Consider the following 25,503-nt stretch of genomic DNA (forward strand, 5'->3'; position numbering starts at 1 on the left):
TTTCATTAAGGTTTCATGCCGATTTTGAAAATGTGAATTTCACAACTGCCATTGTAAATGCACCTGGACTGAGAACCCTTTACCCGCTATTTAAAGTTGTTCCTGTGATTCTATCCTGGCCTCAGAACCCTGCCCGTCTTGATTAAAAATCAAGTGATGGTGCCTTTAAATTCATTCAAAGCACGTAAAGAGGGAAATTAGCCTAAACTCATAATGCCCACACATAAGAACAAAGCGAATGTTTAAGAGAAGTGATTCACGAGGATTATAAAAAAGAATTTGTTGCTGGTTGCTAACGACTGTTTATTACTCTGCAGCAAGCTCCAAACTTGCAGGATGCATGCCCAGGAAAAGGGAAGGAAAAAAATTTCAATCCATTTGGATTAGTTTCACTAGAATTACGCATGACTCACCTCATTAGAGTCAATGGGGGAGGAGCCTCATAATTTAATTATCAATTTGGAAATGCCATTGAAGGGAGACCTGCCATACAGGTAAGTCAGTGAAATCTTTCATTCGATGCTCATCATGGCAAAGCATAGATGATGATGTAGAACTTGAAGCCATTGCATCTAAATCATCGGTTTATCTTTGGCATTTTCACATGATACACTTTTAAAATTTTCCAAGTTCTAACTGAAATTTTTGGCCGTAAAATGCCTTATGATAGCAATATAAGTAAGTGTTTTTAAAGGCCAAGCGATCCATTTTGAACGTTTGAGAAAAGGAGCCTAGGCAGGGATCAGGAGACACAGGTTCTGGCCTCAGCTCCTCCCCAGTAGGAGGGAGTTGCATGTTATCCAGTGGATAAGCCCTGAAGATTTAACCTAATGTAAAACTCACAACTAATTCTCGGCAGGTGCTTCTGTTGATGAGTTAAGAATAGTAAGTCTGGCCAGGTGCGGTGGCTCACGCCTGTAATCCCAGCACTTTGGGAGGCCGAGGCAGGTGGATCACGAGGTCAGGAGATCGAGACCATCCTGGCTAACATGGTGAAACCCCGTCTCTACTAAAAATACAAAAAAATTAGCCAGGCATGGTGGCGTGCACCTGTAGTCCCAGCTACTCGGGAGGCTGAGGCAGGAGAATGGTGTGAACCCAGGAGGCAGAGGTTGCAGTGAGCTGAAATCACACTATTGTACTCCAGCCTGGGCGACAGAGTGAGACTCTGTCTCAAAAAAAAAAAAAAAATAATAATAATATTGCTATTTGATAAGGACAAGACAATTAACAGTTCACTTAGCCATCAGCTTTGAGTTTTGACAATTTATGGCATGTTTAAAAAGACTGCAACTATTTCAAATTTTATGAATAAAGCAAGATTTTATGAATAATTTTATCTGGCATGGTTTTACATTCTCATAAATGAAACTGTAGAAAATGGAACCACATGAGATCTAGGCTTTGGGACATCGGAAAAATCTCTTAGGCCTCTTCAACCTCAGTTTCATGAACAAGAAAGACAAACAGGGATTGGGATTGGTCAGGGGTTTTCAAACTCTATTCTGAGGAGAACCAGCACTGCAGAGAGAATTATCAGGGGGCTTCTGGAAGGGATGAGGAGGGGCCCAGCAAATGGGGCAGACACCCTTGACACTGCCTAAGCCAGTGCATATATATATGTATATATGTACACACACACACACATATATATAGTGCATAAGATTTAACAATTAAAAAATTAGAAAATCACAGAATTAGGTAGGCTCTAAGGAATATTAACTTTTTTTCCTTCCTCCTTTCCTTTCTCCTTTTCTTTCACTTTCTGTTTCAAAAAATGTAAATAATAGAATGAAAAAATAAAGTCTTTTTGTGTAAGGTAATGAGTTGCACACTGGATTATGGTTTTTTGTTTTGTTTTGGCTTTGGACGCAGTCTCGTGCTGTCGCCCAGGCTGGAGTGCAGTGGCGCGATCTCGGTTCACTGCAAACTCCGCCTCCTGGGTTCACGCAATTCTCCTGCCTCAGCCTCCCGAACAGCTGGGACTACAGGCGCCCGCCACCAGGCCTGGCTGATTTTTTTTTTTGTATTTTTAGTAGAGGCGGGGTTTCACCATGTTAGCCAGGATGGTCTCGATCTCCTGACCTCGCGATCCGCCCACCTCAGCCTCCCAAAGTGCTGGGATTACAGGCTTGAGCCACCGTGCCCGGCCTGCTTCTGTGTGCTTCTTATCAACTTTCTCCCTAATATCTTGACTCTCTCTGAGGGGCCATCTTGCTTATTATCGTTATCCCTAAAGTGCCTGGCACAGTCCCCTGTATATAGCCTGGTTTATAATAAAATTTGTTGAATTATATTGAAGTGAAAACATCCTGAGGCCCTTGGTTCCTCTTTCCTTCTCCCCGTCGTTTGCATTTAGACATGTTTCCTTAGGTGCCAGAGGAAACACACTGCCCTGCTGAAATGCATGTGGATTGCATGTTTCATCTCTCACTGGGCTGAAGACGCTAATCATCAGCAGGTGAAGAGATGCATCCTGTCTCTAGCTTCCTGAGAAGAGCTGAGTAGAAAAGATCTGTACAGGCGGGGCCTGCGGTGTGCACCTGTCATGACTTGGACACTTTTCCGTAGCAGAATCTACACTCTTGGAAAGCCTGGTTGAGAGGAGGTAGCTGAAGATTGGGGAAAGCCTTCGTCATAGTGTGTGATTTTAAAATGCTTTATTATTTCATGATTTGTAGGATTCTTTTTTCTAGAAATTATCTTAATGATGCAATGGACTAAAGATGCAAAATTTGAGTTAAGAGCGGTATTTTGTTAATATGCATATTATTTGATTCTGGAATTCCTGCAGAACAAAATATTGTATCTTCATAGGACTCTAATATACAAATGAACATTTGACTTATATAACTTACATGATAGGTGTTATTTTAAAATGTATGATAGCGTTAATTACCATCTTCATTGGGTGTTTCCACTAATTTTCAGATTTAACCCCATATCCTTCAAAAAATATTTATTCTCAGCCTAATGCCAGCTGCAAGACCCAGGCCCAGAGTATTTAAGCACATGAGTCAAACTTTAAATCAGGTGTGTACAACTTGGGCTTACGGAAAGGTCCTGGGTCCATCTGCTCCATTTGCCTTTCCAGAATTAAAGAGAGAGAAACATCAGTGAAGGGACAGATTATTAGCTTTGAGCGAAATTGTCTTGACCTGATCTGACATCTGCAGACCTTTGGTTTCTCCCTGTCTTTAGCACCTCCAAGGAAAGGCTAAGATGAAACAGGCCACACATTGACTTGCTCCTTTGCTTTCTCAGCATCGTTGTCAACGTTGCTTAAACAGCCTTGAAATAGCAGGCTGAGCTGTTTCTTTTGTACTTCACAAACCTCTAACAGAGTTGTCCCAGTTTAAGGTCACATACTGTTTACTATTTGTAGAGCTCAGCCATGAACAAAGGATTACTTTTGAATTACAAAACAAGAGGCTTGAAAAATTCTTAGTTTTGTTCTGTTTCTGAGACAAAGACTAAACTTTCAATGTTTAGCTATGGGGCATAGTGCTTCCACATAACTAACTACGCAACATTTTTTCTAACCAATATAACTAACTACACTATACAGACCGACACATAGGGCTTCCATATAACTAACTACACTACAGTTTTTCAAGGGCAAACTTTTGCTTGTTGTGTACTGAACTCTGAAGTAACAGTCACAACAGCATTTTACAGACACCTGAATTTCTGCACAAGTCATTATAGATCTTGATTTTTTTTTTTTTTTTGAGACGGAGTCTCGCTCTGTCGCCCAGGCTGGAGTGCAGTGGCCGGATCTCAGCTCACTGCAAGCTCCGCCTCCCGGGTTTACGCCATTCTCCTGCCTCAGCCTCCCGAGTAGCTGGGACTACAGGTGCCCGCCACCTCGCCCGGCTAGTTTTTTGTATTTTTTAGTAGAGACGGGGTTTCGCCGTGTTAGCTAGGTTGGTCTAGATCTCCTGACCTCGTGATCCACCCGTCTTGGCCTCCCAAAGTGCTGGGATTACAGGCTTGAGCCACCGTGCCCGGCCAGATCTTGATTTTTAAATTTTATTGGCGAGGAAGTTAGAATCTATGGCCTGGAGCAACTTCACCCATGACTTATTCATCCAGAGTACCCTTTTCTCTGTTTCCACAGATAACCAGGAATTAGCTTTCATTGTTGAATTGGTAGACAATTTAAAATAGATCTTCTAAAATACACAATAATCCTTCTTCTTTTACCCAGATCGTGGCCAGTAATTCAACATTATATCATTTATGCTAAAATGGTATTGCCACTCCACCTTCTAGAGAGGAAATACTTGACCAATGTTCAATTACTTGTGGACTCAAATACTCCAAACAGAACTGAAACTGAGGAGGTGAGAAAAAGATGATGTAATTGATGCTTCTGGAATGAATATTAATTATATCCAATTTTAAAAGTAGATGAGTCAGGGGTGCCCATAATGAATTGTGTTTATCCTGAGAACAAATCCACTACATTGGAATTTTAGGCATAACCAGTATCATTAAAAGGAGCCCCTTGCAGGTGAGTAGGTGGCAGTTGGGGCAAAGCATCCAAGGTCTGGGATTTCTGCTGATACCAATGCTTTGAAGATCTTGGGAGACCACTGCATTGGCTTAAACTAAATGACCTCTGAGGCACTTTCCAGCTCCCAAATGGTGTGGCCCTATGTACATCAGTAATTAAGAGATGCAGGTACTCACGTGGTATTAAGCCTTGGTTAGCCAGTTGTTCCTGAGTCCTTCTTTGTTGAAGTCTTAACTGTAAAACTTAGAAAAGGAAGTGTTAGTTTGTGAGTTGGGCTAAATATCATTACAATCATTATATTTTCATTATACATTCATAGCTCATCTCATTTTATTTCTAAAAGAGTTCTGAAAATTATTATGAAGTACATTTTAATTTCTGTTGTAGACACAGTGGAAGAAGAAGGAGAGAAGTTGAGAAAGTTACAAGGTTTTGCAGTAAGTCTGTCCCAAACTAGAATTAGAATACTTGTCTCTTCTTTGAAGCGCATGTTATTTTTGCAGTGCTACATTCTCTCTCTCCACACTCTGTCATTTGTAAGATAAATATCATCTAATGCCACTTGGGTGGCAACCAATGATATCAAAAGGGGAGACAGAGTTCCACCTAGGTTCAAATCTCATCTCTACCCTCTTAATAGCTATGTATCCCTGAGCAAGTTGCTTAACCTCTCTGACCCTCAGTTTCCTCATTTGTAAATAAAAATAATGCCTACCTGGCGCTCTTGCTATAAAGTTTGATAAAACAGTGTATGCACATTGCTTAGCAGAATGTGTGGCACATGTAAAGACATTTTGATAAGTGGTAGTATTATGAGAATCTGGAATTCTCCTGGGAATTCAAAGGCCTATTGGGGTTGTGCTTTTTCTTAGAAAAATTAAAACACTGTAAAACTGTCAAAATTATATATTATAAATAAATATAAGTATGTTCCCAATATTATGTATCTATAGCACAAACAAATTATATATATCATATACATGTAACGGTAAAAATTAAATAATATTGAATTATTAACTTCTGAGGGCAGTATTTACAATGTTCTCCTTCCCATTGCCCCACTCCTCCAAACACATTCTATCTTTGGAAATTCAGACTCCTCCTCATGGATATTCCATTTTCTCTGTATACATTGACGAGAGATCTTAAAGTCTGAATCCACTTGGATTAATCATCAGCTAAAACAAAAACTGTGTTTTCCAGAGCACTGCAACAGAACTCAGAGTCTGTATAACGTAAGGCTCACAATGTCCAGAATACAATCTAAAATACTCTAACACAAAAAACTGGGAAAATGTGACCAATTCTAAATGGAAAAGACAATGAACACATGCAAACCTTGAGATGAGTCAGATGTTGAAATTATCAGACAAATACTTTAAAAAATAGTTATTTCCAACTAGGTTCAATGAAGTAAAAGAAATGGACAAAAAATAAGAAATCTCAGCAGCAAAATAGAACACATAAAGAAACAAAGTAGAAACATTCAAACTTAATACAGTATCTGGAATAAAAATTGTTGAATGGACTTAATAGAAGAATATCAAAGGAGTGACTCAGTGAACTTGAAGATAGATCAAACTGGAGAAGAGACAGAAAAAAGATGAAAAAAAATGAGCTGAGCTTCAGGGGCTAGTGTGACAATATCTAAAAGTCTAACGTTAGCCTTAGGGACCAGTGAGACAATATCTAAAAGTTTAATGTTAGGTAATTAGGGTCTCAGAAGTATAGCAGAGCCATAGAGCAGGTTTTAATTTAATTGAAGTAGAGCAGATTAACATCACATAAAACAGACATCAAGTCACAGAGTATCGTCAGAGATCAAGAATGAAAATTTCATAATTATAAGAGGGAAGACATAGCAATTATAAGTGGATAGGCATTTAAGAACAGAACCTCAAAATACATGAAGCAAAAATGGACAGAATTAAAAGAATAAATAGACAATTTCAAAATCACAAAAGCTTCCTGAAATTGGTGAAAAAAATGTACAGATTCAAAAGGCTCAATAAACCCTACACCAAATGTATACACAGAAAACCACACTTGGATACATAATAATCCAATGACTGAAGCCAAAGATAAAGAGAAAAATCTTAAAAACAGGTGGGGGAGAAACAACACATTGTATAAAGAAAAGTGTTGATTTTTTTTTTTTTTTTTTTTGAGACGGAGTCTCGCTCTGTCGCCCGGGCTGGAGTGCAGTGGCCGGATCTCAGCTCACTGCAAGCTCCGCCTCCGGGTTTACGCCATTCTCCTGCCTCAGCCTCCCGAGTAGCTGGGACTACAGGCGCCCGCCACCTCGCCCGGCTAGTTTTTTGTATTTTTTAGTAGAGACGGGGTTTCACCGTGTTAGCCAGGATGGTCTTGATCTCCTGACCTCGTGATCCGCCCGTCTCGGCCTCCCAAAGTGCTGGGATTACAGGCTTGAGCCACCGCGCCGGGCCAAAAAAAAGTGTTGATTTAAATAGCCACAGACTTCTCTTCAGAAACGATGAAAGCTAGAAAATAAAAAACTAAAAGAGAAACAAACAAACACCGCATCCCCCAGTCTACGAACTCAGAATAGAAAATGTCCTCTAGGAATGAAGGCGAAATAAAGACATTTTCAGGTAAAGAAAAAATAATATGATTTCTTACAAGAAATGCTTAAGTAAATTCTTCAGGCTCAAGGGTAATGATACCAGAAGATAACACAGATATTCAGGAATGAATAAAGAATGTCAGAAATGGTAACTGTATTAATAAATATTAAAGATATTTATATTTCTTCTTAATTAAACATATATAACTTTATAAGGAAAAACTATAACTTTGTCTTGCGATGCTCTTAAGGAACATAGATGTAATACAGATTACAGTGATAACGTAAAGGACTTCTTTTTTTTTTTTTTTTGAGACGGAGTCTCGCTCTGTCGCCCAGGCTGGAGTGCAGTGGCCGGATCTCAGCTCACTGCAAGCTCCGCCTCCCGGATTCACGCTATTCTCCTGCCTCAGGCTCCGGGGTAGCTGGGACTACAGGCGCCCGCCACCTCGCCCGGCTAGTTTTTTTGTATTTTTTAGTAGAGACGGGGTTTCACCGTGTTAGCCAGGATGGTCTCGATCTCCTGACCTCGTGATCCACCCGTCTCGGCCTCCCAAAGTGCTAGGATTACAGGCTTGAGCCACCGCGCCCGGCCCAGGACTTCTTATGACTGCCAAATTTCTATAGTTTACATGCAGTGGTATAATACTAATTATAGGTAGACAGTCGTAATTAATGATTATACTGTAACCAATAATAAGAACACAAAGGATATAACTAAAACCACCCTATAAATTGAAATGGAATACTAAAAGTATCAAGTAATCCAAAGAAGGAAAGAGAGGGGGAATATAGGAACAGAAAGCATAGGGACAAACAAAAAACAAGTAATATAATGGTAGATCCAAATCCAACCATGTCAATAATTACGTCAAATTTTAATAGTTGAAATGCTCAAATAAAACGGAGTTTATCAGAAAGAATTTATAAAAGCCATATTCAATTATATGTTGTCTGCAGGAGACACACTTTATATATAAACTGTCAGATCGGTTGAAAGTAAGTAGATGGAAAAAAGATATACCATACAGACAGCAAGCATAAGAAAGCTGGAATAACTATATTAATGTCACATAAAATAGACATCAAGTCACAGAGTATTGTTAGAGATAAATAATGGAAATTTTATAATTATAAGAGGGAGAATTCATCAGGAAGACATAGCAATTATAAATGGATATGCATTTAAGAACAGAACCTCAAAATACATGAAAAAAATGGACAGAATTAAAGGACTAGATAGACAATTTCAAAATGGCTGTAGGAGATTTTAAGACTCCTCTCTCAACATCTGACATAATTAGATTTTAAAAAATACTAATGACATAGAGGATTTGAGCGATAATATCAAACATTTTGATATAATTAATACTTGTTTAGCACTACAGCCAACAACTGCAGAATAAACATTCTTTTCAAGTGTACATGGTACATTTACCAATGTATACTAGGCCATAGAATATGTTTTAATAAATTTGAAATAATTGATATCATGTAGAATACATTTTCTGACCACACTGGAATTATTACTCAAAAGCAATATGCTATTAACAAAAATATTTGGCAATACATTTCTAGATAATTCATAGTCAAAACAGAATCACAAGAGTAATAAAAAAATATATATATATATATTTTTTTTTTGAGACGGAGTCTCGCTCTGTCGCCCAGGCTGGAGTGCAGTGGCCGGATCTCAGCTCACTGCAAGCTCCGCCTCCCGGGTTTACGCCATTCTCTCGCCTCAGCCTCCCAAGTAGCTGGGACTACAGGCGCCCACCATCTCGCCCGGCTAATTTTTTTTTGTATTTTTTTTAGTAGAGATGGGGTTTCACCGTGTTAGCCAGGAGGGTCTCGATCTCCTGACCTCGTGATCCGCCCGTCTCGGCCTCCCAAAGTGCTGGGATTACAGGCTTGAGCCACCGCGCCCGGCCAATAAAAAATATTTTAAACTGAATAATAAAAAATGTACAACATATTATAACTATTTCATGTCACAATTTCCCATAACCCATATTACAACTTACGAGATACAGCTAAAGCAGTGATTAGAGGGAAACTTAGAGTTTTAAATACTTATATTAGAAAAAGAGAAAGGTTTGAAATCAATGACCTAAGATTCTACCATAAGAAGATAAAAAAGAAGTATGCTCATAGTAAGTAGAAATAAGAAATAATAAAGATTAAAGCAGAAATCTTTATAATAGAAAACAGACAAGTAGTAGAGAAAATTAACAATGCCAAAAGCTAGTTATTTGCAAAGATCAACAAAACTGGAAAACTCCTAACTAGACTGACTTTATTTTATTTTATTTATTTATTTTGAGACAGAGTCTTACTCTGTCACCCAGGCTGGAGTGTAGTGGCACGATCTTGGCTCACTGCAACCTTTGTCTCCCAGTTTCAAGCAATTCTCCTGCCTCCGCCTCCTGAGTAGCTGGGATTACAAGCGTGTGCCACCATGCCAGGCTAATTTTTGTATTTTTAGTAAAGACGGGTTTTGCCATGTTGGTGAGTTTGGTCTAGAACTCCTAACCTCAAGTGATCCGCCTGCCTCAGCCTCCCGAAGTACCTGATTATAAAAGTAGAGAATAAAATCTATCAATAACAGGACTAAAAAATGTGTTATAACCATATATTCTAGACATTAAAGATGAGAAAATATCATTAACAAATATGTGCTAATAAATTAAACACTTAAAGTGGATACATTTATTGAAAACTAAAACTTGCCAAAATTGATACCAAAAAAACCCCAGAAAGTCTGAATAGCAATATGTTTATTAAATCATTATTGATTATTATAACCCCTCCCCCCCCCACACACATACAAAAATATTCAGGCCCAGGCAGTTTTACTGGTGAATTTTTATCCAAATGTGATAGGAACAAGTTGTTTTCCAAGTTTTCCATTAAACAACACATTTTATACATTATAACCATTATAAATAAGAATTCTCAATTGTCTTTCAATATCATAGATCTTAATCAAATGAAGACAAAAGTTTATAAAGATCTCCCATCGTTAGAGTTAGCCAATTAGAAGACTCTTTCAGTTCTCTAGCTATGAAGTCATTCTGACTTAGATTGAACTGGACAAAGGCAGTGGAAATGGAAACAAAAGGGGAAAACATTAAAAACACTTTGAACAAAAAGAATTAGAAGATTTTGGTGACGTGAAGGAGGACAGAATTATATGCTTACTGGCTGGTTGCAGTGGCTCACGTTTGTAATCCCAGCACTTTGGGAGGCCGAGGTGGGTGGATCACGAGGTCAGGAGTCCAAGACCAGCCTGGCCAACATGGTGAAATCCCATCTCTACTAAAAATACAAAAAATTAGCGGGGTGTGGTGGCGTGTGCCTGTAGTCCCAGCTAGTCGGGAGGCTGCGGCAGGGGAATTGCTTGAACCTGGGAGGCAGTGGTTGCAGTGAGCCGAGATTGTGCCATTGCACTCCAGCCCGGGTGACAAGAGCAAGACTCCATCTCAAAAAAAAAAAAAAAAAAAAGAAACAAACAAACAAATACATACTACTATCTTTCAAGGGGTTGTTAGTCTGGGATCTTTGGATATGTTGCAAGAAATACAGCTACTTAATGCGACTATATCTGCATATATGCATTTTTTTGCTTGGGTATGGGTCCATAGCACACATTAGATTCCCAAAGAAAGCCACGGCTTCCAAATTTAAGCTCCTTTAGTTTAAAGCTTAAAGACTAGGGTTCTGAAAACATGTGTTAGAGTTATGCTATAATCAAGTTGACAGAGAACTCTGAAAAAATGATGAGCTTAGTTTTAGACAATCTGAATTTTTGGTGTCCTGGTCAATAAGAAACAAGGTGCCTGATAAACAATTAAGATGTAGGGCTGGAGAAAGGCTGAGAGGTCAGGGCTGGAACACTGATTTCGGGCATCATCTTTAAGCAAGTGGCCACAAAACCTTTTAACAGAATTTCTAAAGGAAGAGAGAGATATTATCAAAGGAGGGTAGGCATGGTGGCTCATGCCTGTAATCCCAGCACTTGGAGAGGCCAGGGGGGATCACCTGAGGTCAGAGCTTGAGAACAGCCTGGCTAACATGGCAAAATCCCATATCTTCTAAAAATACAAAACTTAGCTGGGCATGGTGGCGCACATCTGTAATCCCAGCCACTCGGGAGGCTGAGGCATGAGAATCGCTTGAACCTGGGAGGCGGAGGTTGCAGTGAGCCAAGATTGAGCCACTGCACTCCAGCCTGGGTAACAAGCAAGACCCTGTCTCAAAAAAAAAAAAAAAAAAAAATTATCAGAGGAGAGGGGAAGATAAGAAAACAGAGAGAAAAATTCCATAACAATGACACTAAAGAGGGTCTGGTAGGAGACAAAATTTCTTTGCTTCGATATGGAGAAATAACTGGACTACTTGACATCACCCATTCGCATAATTCTTTTTTTTTTGTTTAATTGTGTGTGGATTTTTCAGTTCTAAAGATTGAAGGCATGAATTCATTACATTCATTCAATCATTCATTACATAGTAGACTGCCTGCTAAGTGAAAGCATTGCTTGCTGTTGGCATACAGTGGTGAACAGGACAGTGACTATCCTCACGACCGTGACATGCTAGCTGGGGAGATAAACTCCATTTTCCCCGAATACAAAATAAATTCCTCTCCCTCCCACCTCAAGAACTTGGTCTTCAGGGACCCTGTTAAATCTCTGACTCTGTATGCAAAAATGTTGCTTGCATGTGTGTAAATGCATATTTCTATGGACTGGCTTATGACTTTTATCTGATTTGCGGAAGTCTCTGAGACTTAACAAAAGTGAAGAATCGTCAGTTCAGATCTGGATTAAACCATCTCACATCTTTCTTTTCTTATTTTTATTAGTGGGCTCTCCTCGCAATACACATTACACAGCATTATCAGATCAATTTCCCCAAACTCCTTTTTTATAAGATTACTTGGTATAGCATCTTGTGGTGACTCCTTATTCTAGCCTTTGAGGTCTTTTCCTATGTACCCATTATTCCCCACACAAACTCTCTTTTCCAGTTCATCCTGCCCCTCCTGAGGCTAACCTATGTGTGCACGTTCTTTGCCTTTGATTATGATATCTCTGCATATGGAATTTGGTATATGGTTTGAGGCTAGGCTGTAACTCTAATTTATTCCAAATAGTTGGGAAACTATATATAACTGCCACTTATTAAAAAATTTCTTTTGCTTACTGATGTATAATGTCAACTTCTTCATTTACTTAAATTCTAACGTAAGCCACAATCTGGTTCTAGGTGCTAATTTGTAGTAATTTATACTTCCTATTCTATTTTTTTAGTAGCAAAAATACCAAATATTTTCTGTTTCAAGACGGCAAACTCAGCAAACACCTGATTCCTATAAATAACAGAAATGACAGTTTTAAAAATGTATACCTAGGCCGGACGCGGTGGCTCACGCCTGTAATCCCAGCACTTTGGGAGGCCAAGGCAGGCAGATCACGAGGTCAGGAGATCGAGACCATCCTGGCTAACACAGACTCCAAACTTAACCAAAGGAAAGAACATGCCCTTAAGGGAACAATATGAACAAAGGGAACAGGCCTTTCTCAGAAACAGGCAAGAGAATTCATCAACAGAAAAATAATACATTAATCACTTCACACCCATAGGAATGGCTACCATCCGTAAAACAGAAAACAAGTGTTGACATGGATATGGAGAGATAAAAACCCTTGTGTGCTGTTGATGGGAATACAAAATGGGCAACTACTGTGGAAAAGAGTATGGCAGCTCCTCAAAATATTAAACACAGTATTACTGTATGATCCGTCAATTCCACCTGTGGGTATATACTCAAAAGAATTGAAGGCAGAGACATGAAGAGATACTTGTACGTCTACCCTCATAGCAGCATTATTCTTAATAGCCAAAAGGGGAAGTGACGTAAGTATCCATCAATGAACGAAGGATAAACACAATGTAGTATATTTAGAAAATGGGGCTGGGTGCGGTGGCTCACACTTGTAATCCCAGCACTTTGGGAGGCTGAGGCGGGCAGATTGTGAGGTCAAGAGATCGAGAGTATCCTGGCCAAAATGGTGAAACCCCGTCTCTACTAAAAAAAAATTACAAAAATTAGCTGGGCATGGTGGCATGCACCTGTAGTCTCAGCTACTCTGGAGGCTGAGGCAGGAGAATCGCTTGAATCCGGGAGGTGGAGGTTGCAGTGCAGTGAGCCGAGATTGCACCACTGCACTCCAGCCTGGTGACAGGGCGAGACTCTGTCATAAAAAAAAAAAAAAGGAATATTATTCAGCCTTAAAAGGAAGGAAATTCTGACATGCTACGACATGGATGAAACTTGAAGACATTATGCTGAGTGAGATAAGCCAATTACAAAAGTAGAAACACTGTATAAATCCACTTATATAAGGTACCTAGAGTAGTCAATCTCATAGAGACAGAAAGTAGAAGGGGGATTCCAGGGACTGGGAGAAGACAGAATGGGGAGTTATAGTTTAATGGAACCAGAATTTCAGCTTTGCAAGATCTTAGTGATGATTATACAACAGTGTGAGTGTACTTAATGCCACTGAATTGTACAGTTAAAATGGTTAATAGGGTGCATTTTATGTGTATTGTACTACAATTTAAAAAATTAAAATTCAAAAAATAGTATCTTTCCTATTAACACTAATCGCAAAGTAAAAATTCATTCATCACAATAAACTCAACTAAAAATGAATTTGTGAACTAGAAGATTGAGCTAAACTGTCCTCTTAGAATGTAGCACAAAGGGATAAAGGGATAAGAAGCAAAAACAATATGCGCTTAATGCAGAAACATTGCAAAATATAGAAAAGCTTCTAGGAGAAAACATACTTATCTGCTCTGGTCTTAATGTTTGTGTCTCTCCAAAAGTTACACGTTGCAATCTTAATCCTCAAGATGATGGTGTTAAGAAGTTTGAGAGGTCACTAGGTCATGCGGGCAGAGTCCTCATCTTTGGGATTGGTGCCCTTGTAAAGGAGGCCGCAGAGAGCTGTCTGGCCCCTTCCACTATGGGAGGAGGCAGTGAGAGAGGGACTTCTATGAACTAGGAAAGGGGCCCTCATCAGACACCAAACCTGCCGGTACCTTTAACTTTCCAGCCTCTGGAACGGTGAGAAATAAATTATTGTGGCTTATAAATTACCCAGTTTATGGCATTTTGTTATGGCAGTCTGAACAGACTAAGATAATCTCTAAACTAGGGATACTTCTTGCTAATATTTCATTCATGAAGTTGAGGTCCTTTATCCTATATGTTTGTGTGGGATCACATTATAAGGGTTCCTTCATTAGCTGATTTTTATTAGTAATATATCAAAGATACATTCATATGCCATTTAATACCCATCAAATGATGCTATTTTAGTAGCTGTAGAGTATTTCTTTCCTTTCTTTTTCTTTTTCCTTTTTTTTTTTTTTTTTTTTTTGGTTATTCCATAAGTCATTGAAACCATTGGCTATTACTGAATGTTTAGATTTTTTAAAGTTTTAACATTAAAAATCACAGTGGACATTCTTTCCAGTGGATTTTTGGCCACGTCTTTGATATGACATTAAGAAACACTCCTAGAAGTAGAATGACTTGGTCACAGGAAATGTCAAATTTCAAGGCGTTTGGTACGTATGACAATAGCTCTCCTAAAAGGTTGTTCTGATCTTCCCACAAAGTATGACCAGGTTGCCCATTTCCCTTAGCCTTGTTGCTCCAATCACATGGAAGCTACTGGAATCTTTCTCTCCTCTGAAGCTGGAGGCCTGGCTGCCTGGTCAGGGTCTAACTCTAAAGGGAGCGGGCAGAGAGCCAAGTCCCGGATGATCGTAGCAGTGGAATTCGTTCCTGGGGTGTCTTCTTCTCCAGGTTCGGCTGAGCTTTGATACGAGAGGTTGAGCTCGAACCCATCCCTCTCTGCTGCTTCCCACTGCAGATAGGACAGTCCTGACACTTCAGAGAGAAACCTTGCTCCAGTGGCCTTATGCTTGGTGAAGTTGCTTTGCTATCTGAGCACAGCCACCTGCAGCTTTTGCTTGGCCCCTTCCTGGATGCCTTTTTGTGCTTTGCTGAGCAGAGCCTCCCTTCCCTTCCCTGCTTTCAGCTTGCTGCACCCATTTGTGTCCCAGAGCTCTTGGCAAACCTCCATTGATCCATCAGAGCTAAAAATACTGTTTGAACAGAAGGTGACTTTTTGGCCCATGCCTTCTTTCCACTCCCAGTTCTACCCACCTCTAAGTGACAGGTATTCCCAGAGGTTTCTCTTCATTCATCTTTTTAGGGACCTCATTCTTATCTTTGGAAGGTCGCGGGAAGTGAGTTCTTGGTGTCTTCTCTACGTCATCCCAATATGTTTTATCAACAGCAGAAATCTCTCTTATGATTCTGACATTTGGGTGTCAGTCTTTCTAGGCTTCCAGAATCAAAGCAGTATTTTTTCTATTCTTGCATTCTTTCGGCCATTGTCATCAGAATTGGGAGTCATATGTTTGTGTTTAAGTCGCCTCTTTACTCAGAGGTCTGGCTTTGGATTCTGATCTCCGCATTTGAATATTCTTGTTCCAGTGCTACACCATTTATTTTATTCTAGACTAATGATATATAATGATATATATTTTCATGTCTGGTAGGTAGGGAGCACCTTATTTTATTTATTTATTTATTTATTTTTGAGACAGAGTCTCTCTGCGACTCCCAGGCTGGAGTGCAGTGGCGCAATCTTGGCTCACTGCCACCTCTTCCTCCCAGGTTCAAGCGAATCTTCTGCCTCAGCCTCCTGAGTAGCTGGGATTACAGGCGCCCACCATCATGCCCAGCTAATTTTTGTATTTTTAGTAGAGACAGGGTTTCACCATGTTGGCCAGACTGGTCTGGAACTCCTGACCTCAGGTGATCCGCCCACCTCGGCCTCCCAAAGTGCTGGGATTACAGGTATGAGCCACTGCGCCTGGCCTATTTTTTATTTTTATTTTTTTAAAAAACATAAATGTTCCATGACAGCTCCACCCTGTGATTTTTCTCCAAAATGAACTTCAGGAACAAGCAGCAAGTTCTACCACCACCCTAAGCACGTACCTTACCAAAGAAGGGAAAATTTGTTTCCTTAATATTCTATAATCATAGAATAGGTGTGAAGCCTATTGAGTCAGAGAAGCAGCCCACTGTTTAATAATTATTTAAAAATGCATAGAAACTTGTTGGTCGAGTATACTGGAGAACCAGGACTAGATTCCACGCTTGCAGCTCGGGGCTGGGACTGGGTTCCAGCTCAAGAATGGGAGCTAAACTATCCTGCACAACATGGGGACTGCAACCAGAGAGTGTAGAGTTTAGAAAGTGATAAACTCACTAATGCCTTCCCAATAATCCTGTGAAGTTGTTAACTATTATTTGTTGTTAATATTGAGATTATTGCTATGTACAGATAGGTGGGCCAGGGCTCTTGGACACTGAGGGTTAGGAAGCTTGGCAGAGTTCACTCACCTGTGCCTGGGAGAGAAAGCAGAGGCACTCAGAAGAGGGAGAACCAGGTGCAGCTGCACAGGTCTCCTTAGAGTTTCAGGTTGAAGAGGAGGGAAATAGGATTGAAGGACATGGTGACATTTTGCTTATAACTTAGACAGTCACCTTTGCCACATGCCTGCTGGTGGTAGGCAGGCCTTTCTTGATGCCAAAGAGAGGCAACAGGATGGGGCAAGGACATTGGGAACGGAAAACATAGATTTAACTTTGAGTCTGCCGAGCTTCATAATCCTCAGTGTCCAAGAGCTCTAGCCTTCTGTATAGATAGCATCTGTATATAGCTGTAATCTCAATATTTTTTTTTTTTTTTTTTTTTGAGGCAGAGTCTCGCTCTGTCGCCCAGACTGGAGTGCAGTGGCGCAATCTCGGCTCACTGCAAGCTCCGCCTCCGGGTTCACGCCATTCTCCTGCCTCAGCCTCCCGAGTAGCTGGGACTACAGGCGCCCGCCACCTCGCCGGCTAGTTTTTGTATTTTTAGTAGAGACGGGGTTTCACCATGTTAGCCAGGATGGTCTTGATCTCCTGACCTCGTGATCGCCCGTCTCGGCCTCCCAAAGTGCTGGGATTACAGGCTTGAGCCACCGCGCCCGGCCTGTAATCTCAATATTAACAACAAATAATAGTTAACAATTTCAGGATTATTGGGACAGCATTCATGAGTTTACCACTTTCTAAATTCTGCAAGGTTATCAAAGACCTTTATGCTTTGTACTGATAGTGGCTGCTTCACAAGAAAGCCCACCTATTTTCTGGATACCAAATCTAAAGAAGAAAAGGGAGCGATGGGAATGCAAGCGTATGCCTTTTAAAAAGTCATTACTGCCTTAAACATTGGCTGTGCCCAGGAGTGATGGTCCCTTAGAAGAAGTTATGCCATGTACATGAAGGGAAAACTGACCGCACAGGAGTAACACATCACATCGAGTGAGATGGAAAAGGCAGAAAATGAGGTGAATAGAAGAAATTGAGTCATTAATTCACTACAGATCAGCTCTTTCCTATTCCTTTCTTTTATTCCTTTTCCCTGTCTCTCTCGTGTTGATAATTCCTAGTAAGAAAGTTGAAAGGGACTCATTACTAACAGAATTGGAAAGTGCCAGTCTTAGGGAAAGAAGTGTTTTACATAAATCATCTATTGAAATATCCCAATAATTCTTGAGGAGTGTGTATTATTATTCCCGGTCATAGCTCCTAAGATATAAAAGCTCATCCAAGGCCAGAAAGTTATAAACTTAGGCAGGCAAATTTCCAACCATGATTTTGGACTCTAAACTTTTATCTCACGAGTGTAAGTTCCAAATGGAACTATTAATATTTGGATGAGAAAACAGTAACTTTAGTCATGTTATACCTTGTGTTTTAACATATTTCTTCCATTTGGTGCGAGGGTGAAGGGCCTATCTTTTTAAATGAAGAATCAGAAGCCATTAGAACATGAGGGACGTTTCATGCTACCTGCCCCCTAAGTAACTCAACATAAGGGATGCTCAGCTCAGAATCACTGCCCATAGTGTCTCCATGACAACAGTCAGGTAGGGTACCGTTTTCTTTCTGAAGCCAACAGGCAGCTGGGTGACTGTTCTGACCAACACAGGTGATGGCCCCGACCAAGTCTTCAATTAGAATGAGGCTCCTGAACGATCCCAGACTCTGATGGCATCACGTGGAGTCGTTGCCATGGTTTTGGTGAGAAGTATTGCTTTTCTGAGGATTGCAAAACACTTTATGTTCCAACCCCATGCTCGCTCATTCTTGACAGAGTGGAAAATGTGTCTCCTTGGCTGAAATGTTCCTCTTGAGTCCAGCCCAAAGATGACATTTTTAGGAAAGTTTGAGAAGAATCCTGTGGCTGTTACTGAGTCACGATAGAGTAGAAATGGATCTTTTCTATTTAAAGAGTTTTGAGCTACTGTTTGAAAATGTCACATTGCTAGGGAACGGTGAAAATGGAAAACTTTCCATTTGCTATCAACAAAGAAAGGTCATTACCGAATGTGCAACAATAGAGCTAAGAATCCTGCCACCTGTCTACAAAGGGATTAGGAAGTTGTTGGGAGTTAAATTTAAGAATATTAGTGGATATGCTTGGGGCTTTAAAAAGGGATTGTTCATCTGGGATTGGACACATGTGATTCTAGATCCCATTCCGCAGCTAAATAGCTATTGCTTTTGACAGCTCCCAGAGCCTTGCTGGAGCTCAGTCTCAATATGAATTGAATAAAGAGTTTACATTAGATTTGATCAGGATTTCCCCAATTTACCTGATATAAGAACGACCTGGGGAGACTTGATAAACACAAATTCCCCTAGTCCCCTTCCTGGAGACTATTGCCTAGTACATCTGGGGTAGACTGGGAATACATTTTCACAAACATTCCAGGAAATTCTGAGAAAAAAGTATGTTTGAGAAATAGAAATAAGCAAATACGCTACATGCAAAAATGAGACCATGTTTTTATACTATTTTGTGCCTTGCTTTTCCATTTTATTCAATATATTCTTACTTTTTGTGTGTTATGTATACATGAACTCTCATTTTTTATGGCCACATAGTATTTCATTATGCTTCAATATTCAGTTAATCCCTTTTGACTGTAAACTTAATTTTCTTTCCTTCAGTAAAGATGAGTCATTTTGTACTCTTATCGGGACTATGGGAGTGCCTTAACTTCACTACAACCTTGTTAACAGTGGTTGATGCTACTGAAGAAGAAGAAAAAAAGCTTTGCTAATCTGATAAGTAACAATGGTATCTCATCATACTTTTTAATGAGTCAAACATGTTTTCTTAGATTTTTCTACTATTAGTATCTTTTCTTTTGCAAACTGTCTGGTCTGATAACATTCTTTGACAGATTTTCCACTGGGATTTTTTTTTCCTTATAGACTTGGGATATCTATTTATATCTGAAGTACATTAAACATAGTCAGTCATCGATGTTGTAAATTTCCACTGGTTTTTTTTAGTTTGCCTTTCAATCTTGTGATGATTTTTGGCATTTAACATCTCTATATGCAATCCCTTAGAATATTCTTTTATGAGTTCTATCTTTGATGTGTACTTAGACCTTCTCCATCTCCAGATTAGGTATCACTGAAATGTTCTTATATATTTATATTTTGGTTTTTACATTTTCATTTAACTTTTCAGTGCATCTGGAATTAATTTTAGTGTATAGTGTTACAAAAGGCTCTAATTATTTTTTCAAAATTTTTTTTGAGACTGAGTCTCACTCAGGCTGGAGTGCAGTGGTGTGATCTCGGCCCACTGCAACATTTGCCTCCTGGGTTCAAGCGATTCTCCTGCCTCAGCCTCCTGAGTAGCTGGGATTACTGTTGCCTGCCACCATGCCCAGCTAATTTTTGTATTTTAGTAGAGATGGGGTTTCACCATGTTGGCCAGGCTGGTCTTGACCTCCTGACCTCAAGTGATCCTCCTGCCTCGAACTCCCAAAGTGCTGGGATTACAGGTGTGACCCACGGTGCCTGGCCTCACATTGTTAATTAGTTGTTCTAATATCATTCATTTCTATATCCAATGGATTTTAGATATATTGTTTGTCATATAATATATGCTTATATAACATCAAATCTGTCTCTACTTTTTCTTTATATCCTGACCTAAATATTTTGTTTTGTTTGGTGTCAGACTAGGTTTATATCTGACAAAATATATACTTTATAGGGTGTGGGAGTCTAAGTTCCAAAATCAAGGCTTCAGGATTACTTCCAAGAAGTTATAAGATTTCAAGAGACCAAAAATTATATCTACACCAGTAATAGAAGTAATATATGTGATTATGATAGTAGTGCTATGTATTCCTGTGTTTATATGCAGCAGGTAGGAAAAGTTTCATCTGATTAAATCTGAGTGTGAGTCAATTCTAAATGTACTGAGGATTTTAGCGAAGAAAGGAGCAGACAAAAGACTAAGCAAGGATAAGGGAAAGGGTAGAAAGAAGAAGAAATTTTAAAAAATGGGAATAGGAAAACCAAGTTTATTTTGTAATTTTAAGAACAAGGTATGCATGTGTGTGCGTACATGGGTGTGAATATCTATTCCACTGACAACTAATTAACTCACATGTATTTAATAGAAAATGAAAGATGTGTTAAACCAGGGATACACTAGGCCTTGCTCCAGAAGGGAAACAAGAAATAGGCCAAGTGTCCTAGCAGAACTCTGATTTGTAAGGCAATACTTTTGCCCACATCGTGGGCTGCCACCCAGGACCCAAGACGGAAATGATCTTGAAGGAAGGAAGGAAGGAAGGAAGGAAGGAAGGAAAGAAGGAAAAAAAGAAAGAAAGAGGGAGGGGGGAGGCAGGGAAGGAAGGAGAGAAAGAAAGGAAGGAGATGGAAGAAAATAAGGAAGGGACGAGGGAAGGAAGGAAGGAAGGAGATGGAAGGAAGGAGATGGAAGGAAGGAAGGAGATGGAAGGAAGGAAGGAGATGGAAGGAAGGAGATGGGAGGAAGGAAGGAGATGGGAGGAAGGAAGGAGATGGAAGGAAGGAAGGAGATGAAAGGAAGGAAGGAGGTGGAAGGAAGTAAAGAAGAAGATGGAAGGAAAGAAGGAAGGAAGAAGATGGAAGGAAGGAAGAAGATGGAAGGAAGGAAAGGAAGGAAGAAACTAAACATTTTTTACATAAATGATTTGCTGTAAGAGTTTCAGAATTAATCTGGCTATCTGCTCAACTGTTTAGATAATTTGGAAGCAGCAAAGCGGGGCCCAGGATCATTCCTATAAGTGATCTGTTCTGCTCTAATAAGCAGGGTAATTGCCCATCCATGCTTCAGTTCAGGTTGTACTGACAAAGCTGGGGGGTCAACTGAAACCCAGAAGCCTCCTGTTGACATTCGAGGTGGAGAACAGCTGCCTTTTCTCCATTGGGTGTAGGAGACTTTCCAATGCTTTCAGCAACACTGTTGTCCCAAACCAATAACACCAGGGATCTTAGTGCATCTCAACTCTTTGGGAATTGTTAGTTCTTGTCCATTTTCCATTCAGTATACAATATGGGCCCATGAAGTTTTATTATCCAAAGAATCACAGAGAAGTTACTGGAATCTGTGTGTTAATCTTCTGTTTCATCCACCCAAATAAATCATCCTTGCTAAGAGCATCATCCTTACCCATTTCTTCTCCCATGTTGCCATGGATACACTGCTTCCTTAACACCATCATATTATTCAAATGTGATTGATTTTCTTTCTACCTCCTCTCCACTGACTATTTGGTTTTTGCCTACCCAACTACTCCATTTATCTTAAGTAAATTCCCCCTAGTGTTGCTTGACCTACTTGTGCCCCCTACTTGCCGCAACCTCTTCAGCCCCAAAGAATGGTTGTGTTTTCTAAAAGAACACCAGAATACATGATTTGACCAGATATTTTTTTGAACATACGTTAATTTATATTTAAACTTTTAACGAAATGATAAAATGGTTTCTGTTTATTGTATACTTAATAAGTTATCCTTTGGGGAAAGAAAAAATGTATTTCAAAAGCGTGACCAATAAAAAAATTAAAAGATGAGGACTCACTGTTCCAGCCATGCATCTCTCACCCACAAAGTCATCTTCCTCTATTTCTTCTAAATATTCCACGAATTCTAGCCCCTTTAGGAATGGCTTTGCCTTGACTATGTGGGAAGGTGAAAATAACCCCCCAGAATTTACTGAGTAGACCCACATGTCTTTTTCTAGCAACACATCAAAGTAATAATAATGCAAGAAATTCATCTCTCTGGGCTCCAGACTCTTTACTCATGAAGGGAAGGACTTGGTTAGAATTAGATGGCTTCACATTTTTAAAAACGTATTACTGAAAGTGTAGTGTTTTTTAACTAAAAATCTTACATGGAAAGAAAAAAAAAATAGCATGGAGGTGAACAACAAAAGCAAAACCTCTCACAAAATGTTAAAACTCTATGAAGCAGAGTTTTAAAATCATGGGTTTGCATGGTCCCCTAAACGCCTTCCAACTTCGGTATGTTATTTTTACGATTTGGTTCTAAAAATCTCAAACCTCCTATGAGATATTACTTAGGAATAGATGAACGATTTTATTCAGGAGCAAAGAGCGGGTGTAGATTACAGTGCCATTACACCAACATGGCTGTTTCTCCCAACCCATCTGGGTCCTTCGAAGCTTGCTTGCAGGATACTGAAGGCTCCAGAGTACTGGAAAGCTCTCAAATCCAGGAGAGAGCCAGCTCCCTTGGCAACAGCAGAGAGGGAAACCTTTCTTTTCCATCAGCAGATGGTGGTGGGCTTTTGCCACTTCTGCAGCACCTTTTCTTACAGTGGACTCTTGCCTACTGTTAGACTCTTCTGTACCCTGCCTAGCAACCAGTGCCCTTGGCACCTACAAAAGCTATCATTTCATCAGACCCATGATGCTGCTTGTACTCCCATGCCTCTAGACTGTGTCCATGTTCTGCAGATACGATAAGCCCTGTGTCTAAATGGAAACCTTCTTTATAATTTGAGCGTTGTACAGTTAGATGCCAAATTCCAGAATTTTGTGAAAAATTAAAGTGTCTTAAAAAGAAAACTGGGCCTACATTCAATTTCTGCCTTGCACAGAGGTGAAATACCTACAAGCGTGGACTAGAAATTGACCCAAAGTTCTGTCTGCCCTGATATATCGGCAGGCTGTCTTGCAAGTCACACAAGAACTTGGGAGAAGAGCCCGTGTTCCTCCCACTAAATAGCCTTATGACTTTGGACGAGACACCTCTGCAGCTTCAGTTTCCTCCTCTGTAAAGCAAGAGAGATGAGTTGATGATGTCAAAGGCTCCTTGGAGGGCTAACATTTCATGACATTTGGCTTCATTTTTGACCAAGGTCTGTTTTTGTAAGTCTCCAAATTCAGGGTTCTGAGATTCCTCTTAATTTCAAGTTTTTCCCATGAGATTACAATATGTTCTTAGTGTTATGTTCAAAGGACAGGAAAAGCCTGCAAGATTGTAAAGCGTATCTCACCACCGGGTCTAAGAGGTTAAGGGTGAAATGCAGGGTCTCAAAGTGATGCTTTAGAGGGAAATGTCAACTAGAACAGCTATTACTTCTATGGTGACTCCAGAAGCCTTTGGGATTTACCAGGCCAGCCTGGTGCTCATGCATTCTTGTGTGTATCTTCCAATTCAAGTTCTCAAATAGTATTGAACAATTCCTTTCTATCTGTTGAGGTACCTCTAAGCACCAGGAATTATACGAAGCAATTTAAGTCATAAATACTCTGATGAAGAAAAAGATGCACACGCTTGAGTTAACTAAACCAAGTGTTAGGCAACATGTTCTTAAATAATCCATATATGTAGAAAGCTACCAAGGGCAGAAGAACTGAACCTTTAACTTTTCAAGTGAGAAATTTATGGGTAAGATGCAAAAAGAGTATTCTTGACCAGCAAAATAAAATAAATAAAACTTCTTTTTTTTTTTTTTTAAGCCAGTCTCAATCTGTCTCCCAGGATGGAGTGCAGTGGCATGATCTTGGCTCACCGCAACCTCCGCCTCCTGGGTTCAAGTGATTCTCCTGCCTCAGCCTCCCGAGTAGCTAGTATTACAGGCATGCACCACCACACCTGGCTAATCTTTTGTACTTTTAGTACAGACGGGGTTTCACCCTGTTGCCCAGGCTGGTCTTGAACTCCTGACCTCAAGTGATCCACCGACCTCAGCCTCCCAGATTGCTGGGATTACAGGCATCAGCCACCGCGCCCAGACCCCCTGCTTTTTTTGTTGTTGAGACGGGGTCTTACCCTGTCACCCAGACTGTAGTGCAGTAGTGTGATCTTGGCTCACTGCCAACCTCTGCCTCTTGGGTTTAAGCATTTCTTGTGCCTTGGCCTCCCAAGTAGCTGGGATTACAGACATGTGCCACCATGTCTGGCTGATATTTTGTCTATTTTTAGTACAGATGGGGTTTCACCATGTTGGCCAGGCTAGTCTCGAACTCCTGACCTCAAGTTATCCACCTGACTTGGCCTCCCAAAGTGCCAGAATTACAGGCATGAGCCACTATGCCTGGCCCAAAATGAATAAAATCTTAAATCTGAAATAAACATGGCACTTCCTACCCAGGGCTGGCTTCATAAGCATATAACTTGTGCTGTGACTGAGTCATATTTTTAGAAAGACCCTGTGCTTGGTTTGATGAGGTGCTATCACCATTGTGAAATTCTTTTTTTTTTTTTTTTTTTTTGAGACTAATTCTCACACTGTTTCCCCAGCTGGAGTGCAGTGGCGCCATCTAGGCTCACTGCAACCTCCACCTCCCCAGTTCAAGCGATTCTCCTGCCTCAGCCTCCTGAGTAGCTGGGACTACAGGCACCTGCCACCATGCCCGGATAATTTTTGTATGTTTTAGTAGAGACGGGGTTTCACTATGTTGGCCAGGCTAGTCTTGAATTCCTGACCTCGTGATCCACCCATCTTGGCCTCCCAAAGTGCTGGGATTACAGGCGTGAGCCACCATGCCCAGTCACCATTGTGAAATTCTTAATCATTTTCGAACAAGGGATCCTGCACTGTCATTTTGCACAGGGCTCCATAAAATATGTAGTGTTCCTCTGGACATTGCCTGATTCAGGGAACATGTTTCTATTCGGGAGTGCTAAGAGATAACACTGTAACAGGAGTTAAGAATTCAGAAACAGAGAGCCATGGATGCTACTTCGTACTTTATCCTGTAGAAAGAGGGCTACACTGGCATTTTTTTTTTTTGACCAGCAGAGTAATTCAGTAAGGTTGACATTTTAAGAGGACTCATCTGATGTAAGGATGATGGGAAGAGACAGGATTGGTTTAGAGACTCTCATTATGATCCATGGATAAGGCAAGAAAGTCCACTTA

At 40.2% G+C, this 25,503-nt stretch overlaps 1 protein-coding gene across 2 annotated transcripts in view; it reads right to left on the reverse strand.

The window, feature by feature from the left end:
* MYOCD (myocardin) overlaps positions 1 to 25,503 on the reverse strand; it is a 101,029-nt gene that overhangs the window by 57,017 nt on the left and 18,509 nt on the right. For both annotated transcript variants that reach the window (XM_033184513.1, XM_033184514.1), the window contains exon 2: positions 4,696 to 4,761. In XM_033184513.1, the coding sequence (XP_033040404.1) occupies positions 4,696 to 4,761 (66 nt within the window). The remainder of the gene's footprint in view (positions 1 to 4,695; positions 4,762 to 25,503) is intronic.

Source organism: Trachypithecus francoisi, unplaced genomic scaffold, assembly GCF_009764315.1.
Source record: "Trachypithecus francoisi isolate TF-2019V2 unplaced genomic scaffold, Tfra_2.0 Lachesis_group20, whole genome shotgun sequence".
In the NCBI taxonomy this organism is placed as follows: domain Eukaryota; kingdom Metazoa; phylum Chordata; class Mammalia; order Primates; family Cercopithecidae; genus Trachypithecus; species Trachypithecus francoisi.